General features: G+C 43.8%; 1 protein-coding gene across 2 annotated transcripts in view; it reads right to left on the minus strand.

Annotated features, from left to right (window-relative positions):
- Positions 1-904: 904 nt before the first annotated feature.
- The window catches only part of PTPRG (protein tyrosine phosphatase receptor type G), a gene marked incomplete at its 5' end in the record, with an annotated part of 401,819 nt that continues 380,588 nt past the window's right edge, over positions 905-22,135 (minus strand). For both annotated transcript variants that reach the window (XM_084269424.1, XM_084269423.1), the window contains 14 exons: positions 905-2,343; positions 2,980-3,115; positions 6,207-6,349; positions 7,099-7,245; positions 9,523-9,651; positions 10,069-10,145; positions 11,741-11,834; positions 13,696-13,842; positions 14,182-14,317; positions 15,308-15,480; positions 15,849-15,983; positions 16,204-16,338; positions 16,558-16,640; positions 18,304-18,400. In XM_084269424.1, the coding sequence (XP_084125550.1) occupies positions 2,197-2,343; positions 2,980-3,115; positions 6,207-6,349; positions 7,099-7,245; positions 9,523-9,651; positions 10,069-10,145; positions 11,741-11,834; positions 13,696-13,842; positions 14,182-14,317; positions 15,308-15,480; positions 15,849-15,983; positions 16,204-16,338; positions 16,558-16,640; positions 18,304-18,400 (1,779 nt within the window). In that variant the 3' untranslated portion in view covers positions 905-2,196. The remainder of the gene's footprint in view (positions 2,344-2,979; positions 3,116-6,206; positions 6,350-7,098; positions 7,246-9,522; positions 9,652-10,068; positions 10,146-11,740; positions 11,835-13,695; positions 13,843-14,181; positions 14,318-15,307; positions 15,481-15,848; positions 15,984-16,203; positions 16,339-16,557; positions 16,641-18,303; positions 18,401-22,135) is intronic.

The raw sequence follows: 22,135 nt of genomic DNA on the forward strand, positions 1-22,135 counted from the left end.
GTCATAACTCCGACCAGGCATTAAGTGATGCCCTCCTTGGGGCTGGATTGTCCCAGTGCAAAGGGGATGTGAACTGCAAAGCATTCTTGGAACATTTTGCACATTTTTGATTTGGACTGGCTGTTACTGGACCTGGGATTTCCCTACTGAAACCGTGGACGTACTCCACAGTTCAGCACTAGCAGGGATCTGGATCACTTGTACAGAGGGATTCAAGAGACTGCGAAGCAAAAGGTAGCTACGTAAAAGGTTGCTGATGAAGTCTTAAAAACTTTGGAGGTGAATTAATCAAATGTAATAGGCAATCTTCCCCTTACCAGAAAGGCCAGATGTTAGTACATACCAGTCCGCACAGCTCCTCTGCTCAGTGAGGCTGTACCAGCCTGTTACCTCGCGGGGCTCTGAACCAAAACACCTCCTCTCGGGGTCACTTTGAGCAGCTTTCAGCCTCCTCGCGTGTGAAAATGCGCAGAACCTTCCTCTTCGCTAAGCTTCCTCCCTGCCCTCCCCTCCAACAAAAGAAGCGGGGTTTGCCTTGCCAAATGTCTGTTTCAGCAAGACTGGACTGGCAGAAATTAATAGGTTTACATTTAAATGAAAATAATAATAGTTAAAAAAAATTTAAAAAGCAGTAACATTTTGACAAGTCCTGAAAAATTCCAATGAGTTTTGTGCAGTTGAACTTTAAAAGCAAAGAAACTAATGCTGGATATGAGGGATAACGCCCTTAAACTGTACACCAAACATCAGGATGGTCCAAAGGGCGTATTTCCTTTTCAAGGCAGATTCAGTAACCTCTCCCTACTTGGCCGAGCTACGAAGGACACCGTTAGCTTTCATCTCCAGGAGAATGAAGTACGCGCTTACTTTGGTCAATAAGGGATGGACCTTGTTGAATCGCAACCAAATACAAAGGAAGAGGGAGCCAGTGAGGTTATACACTTAAATGCTCCAAACAAGAATTCAATTATTTATATAATCTGGGGGAAACCATTTCGTGGGTGTGGGAGGGGAAACACAATCGGCTGAGTTTGCGCTAAAGAATTAGTTTGGCAAAAAAAAGAGGGAGAATGTAACTTTATAGGTAGTTTTTTTATTAGTTTGCTTCACCAGTAAATATGGATCAGTACTTTATGTTTTAGCACTAAAGTATGAAAATTACACACCTGTAAAAATGGCATCTAACAGTTATGAAATTAAGAAACGCCTGTCATCATGTAACATACCATTAGGTGTGAGGTCATATTCAAGAAATAGTAAGGAAATTAATGTGTTTAAAATATTGAATAGCTTAGTAATGTAAAATATTGCTACCTTCAATATATCTGAAAACAGGCCTGCTTTTGGGTTGTAGGAGATTTCTCACTGTGTCGGCTCTGATGAGAATAAAACCCAAACACTTTCCCATCACAGGGCTGGTTAAAAACTAAAAATCAACATTTTTTTTTTCTGAATACGTGGGGAAACTTTGAAACTGCAAATTCAAAAACCTGTCGCTGCGTCCCACAAATGAATCGCATCTCAGTTAAACTCAGGTTGCACGTAGTTTATATATTCCATGTGAAGCAAGTCTCAGGCCTGCAAGTGTACAAACCGGCGCTTTGAAACAATACAGACAGCATCGTTTCAGCTCCACAAGGCTATGACACCCTCACTAATAATCACCTGCCACGTTTTGTCAAGAAAGGATGAACACTGCTCATCCACTCCACTGGAATGCAGAATACCGTTACCAAAACTGTGAGGTGATCACTGAAATAATAAATATGGCATGAAGGGGTACAGTATCTGTCGTAGAAAGACTCTGCCTGGCCTAGCATTCAAGATTTAAGATCTGAGGGTCACTGTAGTTAGCAAAACCTCACTGCGTTTAAACAAAACAGAGAAAGCGTATGTTTCTTGTCATGGAATGTCACATCAGGGCTTGTCTTGTATTAGAATATTATAGGCAGTAACACTGATCATATAGTGCAAACTAGATAAAATTGCGTTTCACTGTGTGAAATAAACAGAGGTGCAAATGCTCAGTAGGATACCATTAAGACATAAAATGGCAAAAAATAAATATCAAAACTTTTATCAGTGTAAAAAAGTAATTGGGTTATTGTATAACCTAGAGTCTGGCAAAAAAGGCCTCAAAAAAGTTCACTCAGTCTTCAGAAGTTCTACAAATTAAGTGCCTTTTCAGGTTTCCAATTAGACAAGAGACTCCATGCTTTCTGCTGGATCAGATTCATCACTGGCCATCACAGCACCATTTTTGTCCAGTGTCATGGGACCATTTCCGTTTTCCTTAGTGCTGACCAAGCTTAGCATTGCCTTATAAAGAAACTGGTACTGTTCCTGGAAAAAAAAGGACAAGTTATTTCAATCTTTTCATGAGTGGCACTTAAATCTGGCATTTCTGAGGAAGGCCACGGATATTCATACAGCAAAGAAAGAGACAGAGCACAATTACATCTGTTAGTCTAGCTTAATCTTGTCAACCCCAAATTCCCATTCTGGGTAGATTATATTATTCCTGATATATTTTTTAAGGCTCCAGGAGGGCAGGATGATAGCTGAGCCCATGGCTCAGCCCAAGGTTGGGTCGTCCCCTCGTACCTCATATGCACACCAAGCCAAGGGGGCTGCTCTTGCTGCACGCTGAGTGCAGAGCCCCTCGGCTGAGGTTGAAGCTTTACCTCCCCACAGCTCTATCCGCCCTGCAGATCACAACGGACCGGGCCAGAACAGCAGAGCTCAGCTTACAGGGCTGGCAGAGGGACAGTGACGAGCTGAAAGCTCTGTCTCTGCTAGGACTGCCCTAGCAGAGTGGGCCCTGACTGCGTGAGAAGTCAGTGGGTTTGAGCTCTAATTCTGCTCGGCAGCAGATGCAGTAGGGCTCGATAAGGTAGAGAATGTGTGTTTTACTTCATGCTTTTGGTCTCAGATGAAAACCTTGCATGCTACCCATTCACATTCCATTTGAAGACTTACGATGTCTGTAAATACTCCAGGCCGCATAAGATTTATCATCTTTGCCACCTGGAAAACATCGACAGCGTTTTCGTTCTCCAGCTGCTGGGACAGGGTGGTAAGGGCACAGAGCGTTCCCGCTGACACAGCGCCGTACCTGAGAAACCACAACAAAGTGTTACTCAGAAACAAACCCGGGCAGCGACACAGAGCTGTGAAAACGTTGACTATCAAATCTTATTTGATTCCTGTAGTACATCTTTGTATCTATTAAACGCTCGCTTTATACTGGGCTCATTTTTAGCCACTTTAATTTATAGGAGGACTCTGATGGTACACCAGTCAGCTCAGGATATCTGCAGTATTCAGCATGAAGGACTGTATCAGCAGAAGAACGTGAGTCATTTAAAGATTCCCAGCCTGGAGACTCTAACACTCCAATCAGTTCTCACATGCCACGTGCACTGAAAGCATCTGCATTAAAACCGAGCGTATTTTAAATTCATTAGTGGGAGCTCAAGCAAAACATAAACGATTAGAAAGAAATGAGACTTTGCCTCTTCCTCCACATCTGACAATTACATAAAACTAACAGGGATATGAGGTGCTCGCAAGTAAATGGGGCACATCTCAAAGTCTTCCTTAGGTCTGATTCAGAGGTGAAACGCAACATCCCTGAGTTGGGCACCCAAGAGACATTATGGATTCTGAAGAGTTGAGCTGTGCTGGCGTTCAGTAAGAACCCAAGCAATGGTTATTCACTAGCAGCACGAATCAATGTGCCCTTGAGATACCAGTCAGGTGGAAACCTTACGGCTGCTACACCCATGGGCATCCTCGAATCACGTGTGTGGTTGTGGGGCATGAGATAAGAATCCTAAGTAAAAGGGATTTGTAACTGCTTCTGAGGACCCTTTGCTGTCTTCTGCTCTCCCAGTACTCAGAAGACTGAAATTCTATCCTGGCTTTGCTCTGTGACTTTGAGAGTCTATGTCTCCATGTCCCTGCCCATGAAAGGGGACATTGGTGCTGACTTGCTCTGTATGGTGTCTGGAGGGCTGTACAGGAAAACTTAAATAATCGGCAAGTGCTGCAATGCCATCTGGCATCAGAAGATTACCACTAGGAATTTTTACAACTTTCCTGTGGAAATCAAGACATATGCTGACTTAATTTCGTATGATTTTTGCAAACTCAATTTGCCTAGAAATGGGAAACAGAAATCAGATCACAATAGATCTGCTATGTTTGACAGAAAGCGTATAGAAGCAGCAGAGCTTCTGCAGAACTACATAGATGGCTGTGACAGATCATCTACAGAGAAAGTGGACAATGTGGGCAATGCATGTGCCTGATGGGACACAACTAAATGCCACTGAGGGTCTAATGACCTAATTTTCCCTTGGGCAGTAACCTCCAGCTCCTGACAATCCAAAAGCTTTTCTCTCAGAAAATTCTGCAGCAAATCTTTATCTAGTTGCCTACATATGGGCAGTTATATTTAAAAATCTTGTCAACTGCCTCAAGTTGGAATTTCTGAACTACTTTGAAATGCTGTTACCAAGTTCATCCCACCATGTACTTCCTAAATACCACATGCATTTAGTAGCTGCAAATTCATATATTTGGAATTAATCTGCAGTTGTAATTATTAGTGGATTATGTGATAGAGTTGTTGCATGTAGCAAAGGGAAATTTTCATTTTCAGCTACATTTGCTCAGGCTCCAATGAAAAGCAGAATCCACATTATGTATTAGGCATAAAAATAAAATCATTGAAAATGACAAATAAAGCAAAAAAGCAATTTACAGAAAGAATGACTCAGCACTGTTAGGAATGGGAGTTTGATTTTTTTTTTTTTTTTGGGTCTAGCATGAAATGCCCAAATCAATAATGGTTCTAATTTTGTAAAACATAATCTTAAATACTGCAAGAGTAGCAAAACCTCACTTCAGACTACCCAAAGCATGAATATTAAAACTAGCCTGGAATTAATCAGTGCTGGCAAAAGGCAACAGAGCTTACACTGTTCATTAGCAAGGCAGGGGACGGTGGGAGAAAAACTACTTGCTGCAGCCCAAGGCACCATTTGTGGGAGTCAGTTGGGGAAAAACCTGTTGCAGCAGCAACACACAGATGTGAAGGGAAAACTCCTTCAGCAACGGCAGCTACCAGCGTGTGACATCAGCACAAAGGCGGCTCTGAAGTCACCAGGGCATGGCAACAACGTCTCTGCACAGAAGATGAAGATTTCCCAGACTTTGCCACTAACTCTGTTCGGTAGCAATGATAAAGGGTCTAAATGACTCAAGCATGGGGGGGCTGAGGTGCAGCAGTTATTTACACTGGGCCGGTGTTTGCCCTGAGGGCAACTGGAGCAGTGACAGAAATTGGGCTTGCTTGGGATTTTAATGGCAGAATCATTCTGGGAAGCACTCAGCCCACATGGGTACAGTCCCTCCAAGGACACCCTGTAAGACCCAGGCTCCAGCTTCACTATAATGGCATTTTGCAGCTCCATAATATGTGCAAAATAACAAGCACTACAGTATTTAGCAGCCTTTATAGCTGGGCATTCGAGCGGCGCTGGCAAGACAATGCTCACCACTGCACTACAAAAGAGACAAGTGTTGGGGCATGCTGGCCTTGCATTAGTGGGCTCTCAACCCCACTTGGCACCATATGGGCCCCTGGGAGTTTTGGGGGAAGCAGAAGGAGGAAAAATAAATCCGCTCTCAGAAAACCCAGGCCCTTTGTCACAAGATATTCCTGCTGCTCAACCTGAGACAGAGTTGAGCTGAGCTTCTCCTGTCTTACACAACACATTAAACTCGAGCTGTTAGACAGGAACCCAGGGCTGTTTTGAAACTGGTTTCCATTAGCCTGTGTTGGGCTGTGTGGAGCCTTACCTAAACTAGGGCTCTGCTGGGCTCCAAAACAGGTTGTAGGATTTGTTTGGGATAGTTTCAGCTGCAGAAGAACCCAAAATTTTAACAAAACAAACACTTTCTGAGTCCACCTAAAATTGTGACTAATGCAAAGAAACTACACTAAGCAAAATATATTTGGCCTCAGTTACCAACTGAAAACTCATCCCTGGAAGTTTAAATATTCTGATCTTGTTCTCTGGACCCGCTAAGCCCCATCAGCTGCACGCAAGAATGGACATCAGTCCTGACAGCTATCCTGTAGCTGAGTAGCTCCTTGCACAACCTGCACATTAAATGGGAGAAAAGAGATGACTTACTCATCATGAACTATGGTGGGGCCATCCCTCGTTAAGGCCTCTTCCTTGATTACATTGATAAGTTCAAAGGTACTGCTTATGGGTGCATCTGGGTTTGGCCATTTAGGACACTGAAAGTGGCGGACTTCCAGCACGTAGTCATCCTGCAACGAAAAACCAGCCTGGGCATTAGCTGCTTGAGCTTCACATTTATCCACTAACGAGGGAAGAGCCTCTCCATAACCTGGAGGTACCTTCTTCCAAACAGTTTATATAGAAAGTAGATGGCAGACACACAGCTCTAACATCTCTGTAACAGTGAACACCCTAAAATAATGCAACTTTAACAAAATGTTTAATTGATAAAAGACTTTGTATTTGAATTCAGGGCTTACATCCATACAAACCTTCTCTCAGAGCCCTTATAGCTCTAAAGTTAAACAAGAGAAGAGCAACCAAGGAATTCAAATTCAATGTCTTGTGGCAAAATCCAGCTGCAATCCAGGTAGCAAACCAGAGAAAAGAAACGTGCTTAAGTAAAACTCCTTAATTAAGACCCCCCAACAATTAAACTCTAAATACTGAATTTTATAAGCAGAAAAAGGACAATAAACCTCAGTCTACTTTACAACAAATAATTTAATCTACGTGTGTGATTTCAAAGTCTTCACTTTCAAAGAAGACATACAATTAATAATACGGTCTCAGTAGGTAGTGGAATCTACCTGGAAGTAGATGTGAGAGGGAGAAGGAGCCAAAGAGAATACCTTTCCCCTGTGAGCAACAGGCATGCACATGTGTTTACAAGTAAATCCTTTCCAAAACTATTTCCAAACTCTCTTCTTCCATATTTAAATGACATCAATAACATTTTGGGGAAAAGCCAAGACCCACATTTGGAGGTTTATTTTACCTGGGTAGCTTCGAGGATAAAGTCATGGATGATAATCTGCTCTTCGTTAGAGAGGCACAGTCTGTCTTTGCTGATAAGGGTCACAGTAAAAGCCTCACAGTTCATGGACTCCTCGCGACTTGGCCAGTACACAAACTCATCCTCTGCCTGGAGGAATGAAACAACACACTACTGCAACCTGTGTGTGACTGAAAAATCCAGTGGATCAAAAAATTGGTTTGATAGAGATGATCAGGAGTTGACCTTTAAAAAACAATTCTGTCTAAAACAGATTGACTATTACAGTAGGTAGTAAGCCTGCCAGATCCTTCCTCTGTGGGTCTAAACAGGTGATGTCTGCTTTTTAATTGGTTTCATAGGGAAATGGTTACCTTAGCTCACTCATACTTACCCTTTGTATTGTATCCTAGGCTTTAATACCTTCTGCCTACGCAGTTTTGCATGGAAGTCAGATGTTTGTTTAGAAAAAATCTCGTTGACCTTTAAACATTAATGCCTTATATTTTTAAGTTCTGTTTATTGTGGTCTATTCCAAAACTTAAGGTCCATGGATCAGGTCTGGGTAGAAGACTGATGGATACTTATGTAGGGCTTGAATTTTTAGGAGCAAGGGGAGGAGTAAGGGAGAAGGAATAAAGCCAAACGCTCTCCCCTGGAAAAAAACACTGGCTGAACTTCATGTGCTTTCTCCAAAAAAACTCCTCTACTGAAAGGCTGCTAGAAAATCTCACTGAGACTACGAATGGTGGAAGCAGCTCAGTGCTGAATGGCCTCACTGACAGGGTATAGGCGACTTACCCTCAAAGCTATTTTTTAAAAAATAGCTCTGCATTCCTGATTCACCACAGAGAAAAATCAGGCTCTGTAGCCACATACATGCAAAGCTTGTTTCTCCTCCTGGCTTCAGGGGCCTACCATCCCTGGAGCGTGAGCACAGAAGCCACCTGTGGCACTGCACACCTGCATCTGTGAACAACCTGAGCTCTACTTGTGAGAAAACAAGAGCTATGAACCCACTCGTGCTGCTGTGGCCACAAGCATGTCTCTAGCCATAGATCTATTTCTGTGGGCCTAGAGCCTTTGTGCATGTGATGTGCGAGACACCATTGAGATTTGGGCCTTAAATATTTATTGTGAGAATGGGACTTAGGGTTTTAATTCCTCTGAATGTTTGAGAATTCTGCCCTCAGTGTGCAGACGCCAACGAGCAGTGTAATGCTACTGAAGGCTGGGGAGGGGACCCGTCCTGCCAAGTGACAGCTCCTTGTGCAGTAGAATGCTAAATTATCATCTCCTCCTTTGGTATTACACGTGCAGCACCTCGGCACAGTCTCAGTCCCGTGTCACCCCTCCCTGCCAGCCAACAACCCGCCCCAAACACTCTCTCAGGGGTGCTGCTGTCCAACCTCCACCCCAGGGACAGGCAGAAAGCAGAGACCGGGAGTCCTTGTAAAGGCTGTGGCCAAGCCCAGCATTCCTCCTTTACCCTTTAATCACTCTTGTTCTGCAGAGCTATTTCATGTACTTATAAAGACAAGATCAGCCTCTTCATTTCCACCTGACACACTTTCATTTCATTAGTGCTTTCTGATTCGATCGGCTCTCTCTGAAGGCGCTCTGCCTCGCGGTGCCTGCCATCCCTTTCATCGCGCCGCTCGCGGGAAGCGTATTGACCGCCGCCTCTCCAGTAGCCCCTCACGACTGCTATTTTCCTGCTGTAACGAAGGTGGTTTCTCTCCCCCTCTCAGCTACAATCAGCTATTCGCCTCAGTGATGTGTGCATGAAAAAACGAACCGTTTAGTTCTTAATCCTTTCCAACGCGCCCTCTCGAGATGTGCTAGTAAATCTGGAAGCAGTGATTAGCACTTCACCTGTGCCTCCTCCTCCTTCTCCCTCTGTCTGTCTCATTATTTCCACTTAAATTAACATACATGTTTGCTTTTTCACTTGCATCCGAAATAGCACTTGTAACCTTGCCCTGCCATAGTCTTGCATGGCCTGTGCCTTAAACCCCTGGGCAAACACGCAGCTATCCTGCTGTCCCTGCTTCATATTTCTGCTCCTCTCAAAGACTTCACCAGTGGCCCTGGCCACCCAGGAACCTCGGTGTCCTGCATCCTGCCAGCCAGGCAGCCCTCAGGAGCTTTGCAAAGGTTGTTGCCACGGGCATGCTGCCTGCAAGCACTGGGGACCATCCAGTTCAGGACATCTTTCCCCAGGGTGAGGGCAGAAGGGGAGAGCAAAAAACACACCCCACATCTCAGAATGTGTCTTTTTGAAACAAGCTCATGGTAAGGTTTGAGAAGGTGGCTCAAAATTTGTCTTGCTTTCCACCACCAGAAAACAGCCGGGTGCGGGTGACTATGTGACCTGCCTGGCTAAGTGACTGCGGCACCGCGCGGGGAGGGACGCGTTGGACTCACCAGGCTCTGGTTGTCCGGCAGCATGACGATGATCTGTGCGTTGTGATCCCAGATCATTCGCCAGAAATCTTTAGTGGTGTGTGGCAGCGGATGTTGGGTTATGATGAACTCGTTACTTCTGTAGTAGCCCTTTTGCAACAAAACAGACCACTCGGTTATTTACTGCCTTCGATGTTTTTAAAGCATTAATTTCATCTTTGGGGACACATAATGACCCTATTTCATTTTATTTCACAATATTTTCACACAGACTATAATTTTATAACTCTGAAGAGCCCCCGTTGTTTTCATTTACTCTAAATCCCAGAATTTATTTGACTGTATCTCATGGAAACACACATTCCATCTAAACCCATCTTGTATTTAATTTTTTTAGGCAACAATCTTTAATAAAACACAGTTAATAGCTTGACATTATAGGGAAGGTGTTAAAATCTCATCTGTTAATACACAGCCATTACATACGGAATTAAGACAATTACAGGCATCTGGTATTTAGCACCTTAGAATTGATTTTACTTTGTAATTAGGTGTTGGCTTCCTTACCATGATATAAGAGGCATTAATGTAATCTGTTCCTTTCATTCCAGGCAGCGGTGCCAAGCCCACTCTAGCACGCTCAGCTATAAGATTTACAAAGAAAAAAAAAATATCACAGCCTGGTCATGGCATGCTGCAGAAAGTAAGAATTTCTCAGACGTTAACAAACCAAACACTGTGCAGCTCCCATCTCCCGCAGGAGCAGGCCAGCACTTTAACTGCGTTAAAGCATTGCCTGCTAACACAGGATATAAAAGAGAATGTTGCACAATATTCCCACAAGGACAAAGTAATTTCAGGAATCAAATTTTACTATAGTAAAGATTTTCACAGCAGGCTGAATTACCAAATAACAGTATATGCAGTGATAACAGGGGATTTCAGGTAATTCTTGACTGTAGTGTTCCATTTGTCTCCAGCAGCACACAAACCCAGCTGATTTATTTTGTTTTCCCTACCACTCCACAGCACTACCATCACTCACTCCTTCCGGTCGGAGGGTGAGGGTACCTCCAGAGACAAACCCTTCCCCCCTGCTGGGTAACCACCCAGCAGAGTGAGTGTGAGTCTGTGTGTGTGTGTGTTCTGCAGGAGATCTATGCTCCTCCGTGTCTGAGGGCTGGGTTCATCAGCAACATCCTCAGACCAACTGAGGCTCCAAGCCGAAATCACCGTGGCTGCGTGACACGAAGTGCCAAGTCATGTAGGCTATTCCTGCCCTCTTCACACTTGTTTTTAAGATATATCCCGATGACTTTCCTTTTTATTAACAGGCTTCATGATGGACTGTATCTGTGCCATTATTCCTTTGTGCTGGCTTGGCTATTGCCTGTCCCGTACGCCTTGTGCTCTGGGTGCTGTGCTGGCAATGACGCTGTGCACACACTTGGTCTGGTGTGAATTCGCACCGCCTGGCACCCACGCACAGACTGTGTATCAGTGACCCTGAAACCGTGGCCTCGGGCATCAAACACCCTCAAGTCTGGGGAAGGGTTAGAGGAATCAACTTTTTAAAAGGGTAGACAATGGCAGGACAAGGGGGAATGGATTAAAGCTAAAGGAGGGAAGGTTTAGATTAAATATTAGGGGGAAGTTTTTTAGAGAGAGAGTGGTGAGGTTCTGGAACAGGCTGCCCAGAGAGGTGATGGATGCCCCATCCCTGGAGGTGTTCACGAACAGGTTGGATGGGGCCCTGGGCAACCTTGTGTAGATCCAGGCCTGGAGGTTGGTGGCCCTGCCTGTGGCAGGGGGTTGGAATTTTATGATCCTTGGGGTCCTTTCCAATCCTGACCATTCTATGATTCTACGGCTCACGTGCAGAAATTGAATGTAGCAGCTGAATTAGGAACAACTTGTGCCAATCACACTGGCAGACCTCACCTGAGCTGGGAGCAGTATCACAGCAATTCCCTCACTATTCCACAGATTTATCCCCTACCTAATTATTCAAATTCTTAAGCACTTCAAATTAACGTTTCACTTGGACAGTACATCTGGCTGACACTGTAACTATTTTCTTTTGTTCAGTCAGGGTAATTCTGAAAGACAAGACAGCTCGGTCTGAACAAAAGATTACATTTCTCCTTCCTGGTGGCTATGCCTTTTCATGCATAACACTGGGAGAATTCAGTACAAAAAGTTATGCCAGGCAGTAATCAAACCGAAGATGTGATCTTACACGGCACGACTGATGAGTTCCTGTTCTTCTCTTTGTTGCAGTCTTTCTGAGCGCTGAAGCATTCCACGTATTTTGCATTACACTGTGTAACCAGCTGAAAGAGAATAAAGTAGTAAGTCAGTCCTCATAGCACTCTAAATGAAGAGAGAAGGTTTCTTTGCCAACTCCTGCGAAGATGCATCAGTAGAAGAATAAATTGCATTGTTAAACTTGTTTAAAGTACTCAAGATGCCAATGGAAATCATCCTTTTCATACAACATATTTAATGGATAAAAAGATCTCTGCAGCTCTCAGCTTTGAAACATCCTGAAAATGAAGTTCCATCAAAATGTGTTTTCACAGAACACTACATTTAGTTATCTTTGAGAATATATTTCAAAGACTTGCAGATATGTTCAGTCAGAAGCAGGTCTCAAGGAAATAAAACTAGCAAGATAGAACAACAACAAAACTTTTATGTTTTCTTCTAAAATAAAAGCCAGATCATTCCTGCAAAACGCCTTTTGCTGCCAGGCCTTGGGGGAACCCACCATGCGAGCATCTGAGATCTGAGGCCATGGGTTACATTCTCTGGTCTGCCAATTTCACTCCACACTGCCTGTGAGGCACAAATAAAAGCCAGGGATGCAGATCTGTATTTAAACATTCTTCCAGGGCATGAGGAAACTACCACAGTGAGGAGGGTTAAGGTGGCTTTTTCATCCCCTGCACTAGCAACTCCTTACTCATCACAATTTTACTGTAAGAGGGTTGAATGTAGCCTACTGAGCCAGGGTATGAGCAGAGCTTATTTTCTGTTGGCTCTGTGGTAGCAGCAGAAACAAGAGAAAGATTTAATAATTGCTGCTGGTCACATCCCAGTTTCAAATGCACTCTAAACAAGATAGCACTCAACTCATCTATGTACTGGCAAAAGCCCCATTAGAAGTTATGGGGTTTCTAAATACCTGTGCAACGTTGGCAGAGAAAGTAATTTCTGGAAAGAGCACTTCAGTTTTTGAAATGTTGCCATGAGTCATCAGAAAACATCCCTAAACATATAATTTAGTATTGTTTGTAAGAGTGGAATGCTTTTTTTAAAAATAAGAAATCTTTTTCTCCTGCTGCATTTCGTGTGTGTGTGTGTGTGTGTGTGTGTGTGTGCATACAGGCTTGTGCTTGCTTCTCTAATTTAGTAATTAAGCATCTGGAATGTCTTGACTGATGGAGAAGTATCGAGATTTTGACAAGTGAATTCAGAGAAGAGCCTGTTCGGTTTTTGAATAGGATGGCACCTGGTGTAATTTAACAGTTTCAGTTCCATAGGTAGTTATTAACTTGGTGCTGAAAACAGATGTCACGTATCATCTTCTCATGATACACAGTCTCACAAAATATTTTTAAATGCATTCCAGTAACATGCAATTGGAAAATCTTGGGTTTCAAATAGAAGATCTGGGCAAAAAATTTACTTTGGCTGGAATGAAAGCAGATATGGCACAGCATGGAAAAGCAACAACCACAGTTATTAGCAAGGAGAAAGGCCAAAACTTGTCTTAAACCAGTTTTACTTCTTTATCTACAGTGCTGAAGTTGTAGGTTGTACTAAGATCTTCATATTCTCCCTTTCATCATATAAATTGGTGAGAGACTCGGTTTGGAGTAAGACTACCAAGCCAAGCTAACCACAGATGCAGAAACATCCAGGGCCTGCTCCTGCATCCAGGAGCAGGGAGACCAGCAGCACACTCCAAACCAGCGTCCCAGTCCCTCTTCTCACCTATGACTTCACGAGCATCAGTGCTGATTTCCAGCAGCGTAGCTGAGACTGTTCAGAGGACTGAACTTCTCAAGATGCTGTGCTAATCAAGCGTTATGGTTTGGTTCCTTATCTATGACAACTGACAGTGATGACAAAACATACAAGAGAGAGTAGGGAAATGAAATCCCTCTGGATAGCAGTGATAAGCCTTACCTTGAACTGTTTTTCTAGTCGCGTCTTCCCTCCTATGCCAGGTATGAGGATGCTGTTAACATAACTATGCAGCTGGTTTGCAGATACTTCAGTCTCCTTCCCAAGGATGGCTTCCAACAAGGCATCATGAATAAAAATGTACTGCTCCTAGAAAACCAACAGTGTGTCACGTAGACACTTGGAGTGAACTAAACAGCTGGCTTTAACTGAGGGGTAGAGCACACTAAAGGAAAGGGTGTGCAAAACAAGCCACCCATGCAAATGCTGCTGAATCCAGAGTAAACATTTACAAGTGTGGCACAGACAACTCTAAGTCAAAAGCAAAATCTGAAGTTTCTGGTCTGGAGAGAGAGATTCCAGTACAATAAGATGCCTGGTGATATATGCAATTTTTACAGGGATGTAACCAAAACACCCATTTTCTTTTTGATTACAACATAAAAAAAAAGAGCATGGCTCAAAATTCAACCCCACCACAGTCTTTACCTCTGTCTGGACGAGGTAGTTGCGCTGTGTCCTGATATGTTTCAGGAAACCCAGGACATTAACTGTGCTTTTGTCTTTTATCTGTTGCAGCATACTGTCAATCACAATGTAGGTACCAGTTCTGCCAACACCAGCACTGCAGATGACATAAGAGTAACACATGTAACACAGCTGGATGAAAGTAAATATTCACAACAGCAGAACAGAACTAAGCAAATATTCCTGTTTGCAGACTTTCATTTCCCTGCTGGCCCCAACCATGAAAGTTTTAAAACAAAGTATTTTGGTTTCCTGGGAACTCTACCAGGTATATTTCGTGATCTGACACTTGGCTGTCCTGTCTCCACTGCTGCTGTTCCTGGTCTTGGCTAGAAGAAGCTAAACAAAGATCCACCTTATGCCAAACTCCTGCTATCCCGAACCACCAAGGTTGTTCCAGGCTGTGGGGCTGCCCTGATTGGCTTCATCTTGAGGGAAGGCACACACTTCACAGTGGAGCTGTAATCCTGCTCTGGTACCAGCAAGGTGTAAGGGGACAAATCCCGTGGAGGCAGGAATCCTTAAAGGAGAGAAGGGTGTTTCTGGGCCCAACACAGTGGGAGGAGAGGGAAACTGTTCAGAGCTTCTCAGTTACTGCTTAGGAAGCTGCTCGAACACCCATCATGCTCTCTTCACTACAGTGCTGCGTGGCCCCTCAAACACAGCAGTGAAGGCCACATCCCTTAACTTGTTTAAGGGAAATCCTCTGCTGTCTGCAAGCACTCGTGCACTGAGTGTGGTTCAGTGGCAATGAATGCCCAGGTGTCCATGCATACACACGGTTGGTGGCCAGCCAGGGTGATCCTGCCCTGCCCACTCACTGAATGGGCAGGCTACAAGCAAGGAACTGCACAGCCACATCAGCATGATACTTGGTATTGTGACAAAGGGTTTTGCTAATGAAACTGTGAAGCTTTTGCATTGGATCTGTCTTAAGATGCAGGCAAAGTAAGCTGATGTCTACCTGCACTCCATAGGGCTGGCGCACTCCTTCAGTGTTAGTAACTTACAGCGTGTCTTGGCTGGCATGTAAAAAGCATTGGCTGTGCAGCAGGCCAGCAGAAGCAGTTAATGGCACCCATCGTACCTGCAGTGCACCACCACTGGTCCCATGTCCGGGGTTCTGGCTGCGGAGGATCTCCTAACGAAGGTTAGCACAGGCAGAGCGTACTCCGGCACACCCATGTCGGGCCACTGAGTGTAGTGGTATTGAATAACTGTTCTCTCGTTCTGCCGACCTTTGGGGTTCCCCTTCTGACCCTGTGTGCAAAGATTAGAGAAGGGAAGCATGGAAAGATACTCAGTCCTACAGGCTGGCACAGCTGAAACAGTGCTGGGCTTGGTAACAGAAGTCTTCTGCAGCTCTGCCTCCTGCTAGGTGGAGACAGAGTTCAGGGAAAAAGACACCTGGGAACAGGTAATAACAGCAACAACTGCAACACCAAAGCAGCAGTGAACTTGAGAAAAAGAAATACAGGCTAAACCTTTCCCCAGGTTCCTTGTAATCCTGGCTTTGCTTATTTATGTCCCATCCACCTGCCACTCCGAGCTGCCTATCCGAACGCTGAGCTTTGCCCCGTGTGCCTTGTGTCCTCCACAAGCCTGAAGGCATCTGGAGGAGAACTCACCTTTTTCATCTTCGTGTTCCTGACTGTGAAGCGGCGCACAGTGTAGCAGGCGTGAACGTTTGTGCTCTTCAGCGTGACGATGATGTTGCCATACTCCTCGCTGTTCTCGGATGGCCAGTACTGATCACATTTCCTCTGCACAAAGACACAGCCCAGTGAGTTGGCTGAGGGTTTGAGCTGCTGCTTTACATTTGTGTTTAGGGTGTTTTAATAAAAGCAAACCCGTGGCTAGCTCTCCATCCCTTTGCTATGTTAGTTATTTATTGTACATCAACATATATCATCCCAAACCATCTAAAACCAAATCTGGGGAGGTGGTAGGAAGGAACTGCTAACAAAACAGAAAATCTCTTACTCTTCCTTTTTCAACAAGGTTTGTGATCATGACAATGATTCCAGTATTTTGTTCCCAAATCATCCGCCAGAAATCTTCAAAGGTAGACTTTAAAGGTCCCTGGGTAGCAATGTAGGCTTTTGCTTTGTTGTAACCCTTCAAAGAAAACCATAATGAGATGAAAGCAGTATCATGGCAGACATATTAATATTTTAAAGGTAACAAAGAAAGGTGCCTTTCTCATTCAGAATGGCGAGGAATTTGTAGCAAAATTAGCACGTGAGGTTGGAAAGTATGGCCACAAGTGGCAATACCTCTTCCTTGTGGAAGGATTCTGAGTTAGAGGAAAAAAACCCCATGATTTAAACAACTTACATCAACATAATTAGCATTAATGTAGTCACTGTGCTTAGAATCTTTTCCTGGTAAGGGCCTTAGCTTCACCCTGCTGTGATCATCTGCAGGATAAAAAACAGAGCAGAGAAGCATTATGGAAACACAGCGCAGAACTGCAGGTACACATCCCATCTCCTAGGTATTGCAGCAGTGCTTATTAGTACACGAAAGAAAATAGCCTTGGATTGGAGTCAGGAGGGAGATGGGAGAATCTGTTCTTAAGTCATCTGCTCACAGTAGCAGGTCCTCACTCTTCACATCCCCTGACATACGTGGTTCGTGCTGGGACAGCTTCTCCTTAAAGGATGGGGGAGCCTTGGGAGCAGGATCTCTAGAATCATATCATCCACATCACAAGTGCAGCGTGACTCAAAGAGCCAGGGCACCCTGCAGGGCTGTGTGACACCACGCACAGACACCAGCTCCGCTCTCGCAGGCAGTAAAGCTGCCTGAGCTCATTATTCGCTACTTGGTGCTGAGCTCAGGCAGCTCTACTGGCTCTGGGAGCTGAGTGAATGTCCTCACTCCTTCACCACCCTCACTACACGTAGAAGATAGACTTTAAGTCATGCTCTTTAGCTCCTCTTTTTTTTTTTTTCTACTCAAATGGTTGACTTCTGCCTTAAATCAGAACAAAAAAAGCAGTCATCCTGCTCTGAAGCAGCAGCATTGGGCTGGGAGGTGCTTCCAACACATGCAGAGAGGAGGCATGTGGGCTAACTCTAAGCATGAAGAATCTGGGTTCAGTTGCCTTCCATGAACACCAGTGGAGACAGACAGGTTCCTCCAGGGGCAATCTGGAGGACTGGAGCGTCTGCTCCAGTTCTCTTCCAATGGTACTTGTCTCCCTGTGTCCAGAGGGACCAGACTTCTGTGTCTAAAATCAGAGCTGGGACAACCACAATAAATCCCCTTGCCCAAGGGGCACGCAGCCAGTCTTTCACAGGTTTGGAGTTGGTCCTCAGCCTTGATTACTGCTGCAAATCTGTCAGAGACATGCATTTTCTTCCTGTGCCATCCAAATCATTCAAGATTTATTGCAGTGTTTATGAACACTGTAAGCTTTGCATCAGCGACTCTCCATCTTTGTTCCTAAACCACAGTGACTGCCGCATCTGCCACCTGATCCACATCAGAGAATGATATAGAGTAAGTTACTGCACTTCCATCTCAGGCCTGCAACAATTTGCATCCTAGAGCAGAGTCCAGATTTGCAGTTCTCAGAGGGACACAGGCAAAGCCTGTGCTGTCCTACAAAGATCACTGTTTGTCCAAGTTGTACACACCGCTGAAGCAGTTTGAAGTCTTGGTAAGATTTAGCACCTTTGGGATTATGAGGGAATCCCAGAGATCATCAATAAAACTCTTTGTGCCACCATGCACTTCCCTTAGGCCACTTTTCAGACATTAGCAGGCAGAAGAGTTCTGATCATCAATTCATCCCAGCTAGCCCTCTGCAAAATTTCATACCAGACTGGTATTTCTAAACCAGCACTTTGAATATCAAACTGCAAAATATTTTAAAGCAAGAGGTGGAGTGAAATCCTGGCCCCAGAGAAGACACAGTGTCTACTGCCTTCAGTAGGGAAATGACCTCCCAGCCACACTTTCAGGCCTTTATCAATTCCCGTGCAATACCGTCCCTCGAAGCCCCTGTTCCAGTCAGGCACAGACATGCTGTGAGAGGAGAATGCCTTTTCTGGTTGATTCATTGTGCTCACTTACAGGCAAGGATGTTGATGTATCTGTTCTTGTGCTTGTTGTCGGGGTGGTTGGAATGCTCTGCAGTGATGTTCATGTCGGCCGTGCAGCGCTGCACTTCCTAGGCATAAAAATTATTCAGATGGAAAATGTGTCAGTACAAAAAATTTAAGCTTTATGTGCTTTTGCAACAGCTCACAGAAAGCACGTTTAAAATATCGATGTCTCAATTGCTGGATTGAACATGAAGCCCTTCTGAATTGTCCTATATGACATGGTCTGCTTAACCCAAGCCGTGTTGGCTGCTCCCTGGTGTGCGGTCATGCTCCTCTCCACAGATGTGATGACAGATGCACTTTGGGCACCCTGAGGACTGACTGTCCCATCAGACCAGCAGTCCATCCATCTATCCTCTGACCTGCATTTCCTGCGATGCCCCCTCTGTTCCCCTTGGGAAGGGAAGACAGAGTCCCTCAAAGGCAAGAGTGGCCAGTGCAATGGAAGAAATGAAGTACAAAACCCACTGCACCAGTAGACTTCTGACCGCTGGACAACTTATCTGCTTATAACCTCTCAAAACAGGGTTTCTGACATTTAAGCTTGGCACTGACCTTTTGTTAGTTCCCTGCAGAGAGATGCCTTTTATAAAATATAAATAAAATAGATCTCTGAAGATAACAGCGAGTGCTTTAAATACCACTGCTTGGACGCTGATTAACAGCCTACGGTATAGTGAGGAAGATAAAAGGTTGCATCTGCTTGTATATACATTTCCAAAGCAGAAAGAGGCCAGGTTTGCCAAGGTGATCATGAGGTTGGAGATGCAGATTTCTGCCTAGTTGAGGCTGTAGGTTTGTTACCTAATTCCCACATACTACAGTTCTTAATCTACCTCTTACATTGTGCAACCAAAGAATACAGGGCTACTGAAATGGAGCAATGAAGGGTTTGGCAAAACAGCTATTCCCCTTGGTTGGACTGTCCTAGACAGTTACACACCTGAGAGACTGTCTTGCAAACTGAATCACTAAAACTCATGTGTGATACCACCTCCAAGATATATTTTTTCTGTCTATGTAACTACAATCTCCCTGAAAAAGCTAAACCCCTTTTTATCACTAACATAAATATTCTTAGTTTAGGAACACATTTTTGAGAAAAATTATTTATGTTTGGAGTTTACAAAGTTGTGGAAGAAACTATATTTATTCAAATACCTTGTGAGACCCAGAAATTGCACCAAACAGAACAAATTTCCCCCAAGGATATATGGGGAAGTGCCAAATTACTTTGTACTTCAGGCTTTAAAAATAACAGTATAGAACCTGCCTAAGAGGGAAAGTCATTAGGAGCTCACAGCTGCTACAAAGATCACGAGCTAAGTGACAGAGAAAAATTATCAAGAGAAATGCTATACAAACAGCAGATGTAACAGAGTTCAGCATTATGCAGACATTTCACAAAGGACTTGCATAGCAATTTTGATATCTTCCCCAGCATTTACATTTTAAAAGTGCAAAGTACACTAAAACCTCGAACATTTTATAGCTTTTATATCGACATGACACTCCCAAATAACAACTGCTTCTCTTTCTCCCCCTCTTCTCCGTAGGGGGAAACAGACTATGCTCAAGGAGATGAGCTGAGCAAAGACAAAGAGGAATCAAGCAAAACTCTCAGCTGGCCCTAATAGAATTTTCATAGTTCCATTTCTATCATGGAAATAAAAAAACACATTAAAGCGTGTGCTCCCCCTAATTCTGCCTGTCAGCTCCGGTAAGCAAGGGACTTGTGATTACACAATGGGCAGGATCAGCTCAGCCCAAGTCATAACTTAAAAGCAGCATTACTTACATGTTAGGTTGGCTTAATGTAATTTCTTTTTCCCTATTTTTGCATTTAGGAAATCATGTAACATCACTGCTGTACCACCGTAGGGGCTGAAAAATAACCCCTGGCTTCTGAAAAGCCTCATATCAAACTCTACATCCCTGCATCCCTGCAAAATTCTTTTCAGAGGATATTAGCATTGAAACATTTATGCCAAATGCTGTAGAATTTAATACAGATGAATCCAATAAGGTTCTGTGGAGAATACTCTAAAAAGTTATAGAATTTAATAGGGAATTACCTCCCTGCTAAGGAATTTTCTCTGACAGTTTAAATACTACATAGTAAATGTATCACTTTCTATTAAATTCTATAGGATTTTTCCATAAGGGAATTGTTGGTGAGGTTAATCATTTTAATTAACCTTTTTATGTTGATGCTGACTGTTTTCTCAACTGTACATGTTCCCAGCTGGCCAATATAAAGTTAATAGAAGAGGAAGATTAATCTAAGACGGTGAAAAACACAGCAGAGGAAAAGAAGGTCTGACGCTGTGAGAGCTGATCATCTGAAAATGGCTTTTCTTAACACATAACATGCTAAATGATTTTAAAAGATCTGGAGAGCTGCTGTAATGGTGGATTCCTATGTCTGCACACTGCAAAGCACAGCAAAAGGAGACTGTTCAAGAAAAGGTCCTTGTTGCCACTCCACCTCAACCTTTTTTGTCTTTACAAAAATCTACATAGAACAATAAAAAGCCATTCTGGCTTCACACCCACCACACATCCTCCCTTTCCCTTCCTCCCTCCCCTAGTCCAGGACACAGCCAATGCTCTGGGATATGGAGGCTGCCCAACAAGAAGGGGACTGGAGGACATTTTCCAGCTCCATGTTGGCCACTGACACTGCCTGTGCTGCACAGACAGATCAGGTTGAGAGCAGAGGGATGGTTATCCACGTTGTCTTAGCCTCCCAGGTTCATCTCTCTATATTCTAACAGCAAATTACCTACCCACAGGCTCACGCTGCCAGACAGTAAGGCACAAGTTAACATTCCTTTGTTATTAAAGTCAAAGCAGTTGTCTTTCATCAACGCACAACATACTGCAAGAAACAAAGACTAGTTGCAGCCTGTTATCTATGCCTCTGTTCAGAGTGTTATTTCCCTTTTGGCAGAAGAGGACAGCCCAGTGTCAATAAATACCACCCTGGAGAAAAGTTCCAAGAAGTCACCAACCTAATGATGCCTTTTTAGCACATTTACGTCTATTACATATTTACTTTCTCAGCCTTTTTACTACTGCTTGTGCAATTAACACCCTGGGATTTCTAAATCTTACTGGCTACCAAGCCTTTCATTTGCATTTAAAACATCACCATGATTATATTGTTATTATACCTTAAATGTGCAGGCAGGCCACCAGGTCAGGTCTGACCCCAGGCTGCTCATTGCAACCTAAACAAACTCTTCTCCGACAAACACAAAACTGCTACTGGCCCCTTGGAGTAGGGTGGGGAGTTATCTTACCCCCACATCCGTAATTTATCCACAAACTTCTCAGCTCCAGAGTCTTTTCTTTGGCTTAATCCTTAATCCTGCTCAGTCTCTTCCACCGATTTTAACGGCGGCTGGTTAGCACACTGCTGCTCTTCGTGTTTAACTCTGCAGAACACATTACTGCCCAAAGATGAATGGATACAGGCTCTTATTCTGTCCTTTCCACTTATCATTGACAACCCAAGAAACCAAAGTACATGGTTTCAATTGACCGTTAGTTACTGTAAAAAGTGTTCTAGTCTATGCTATTATGGCTAATTTACCTTTTAATTATATTGTCCATGCTAATGCTAATTGGAATTTGATACACCCAGGTTTAACGACCCATTTTCATTGCCTTTCTCAACCAAGTTACAGATTAGTTTCTTCAAAACTTCAAAGAATTTCCATTTAAGTGCAAAATCAAACCACTCCAGCGTCTTGCTGGCAATATAAGGTTCTGAGCAAGAATTTTTGCTACAGTGG

Source organism: Gallinula chloropus, assembly GCF_964237585.1.
Source record: "Gallinula chloropus genome assembly, chromosome: 12".
In the NCBI taxonomy this organism is placed as follows: domain Eukaryota; kingdom Metazoa; phylum Chordata; class Aves; order Gruiformes; family Rallidae; genus Gallinula; species Gallinula chloropus.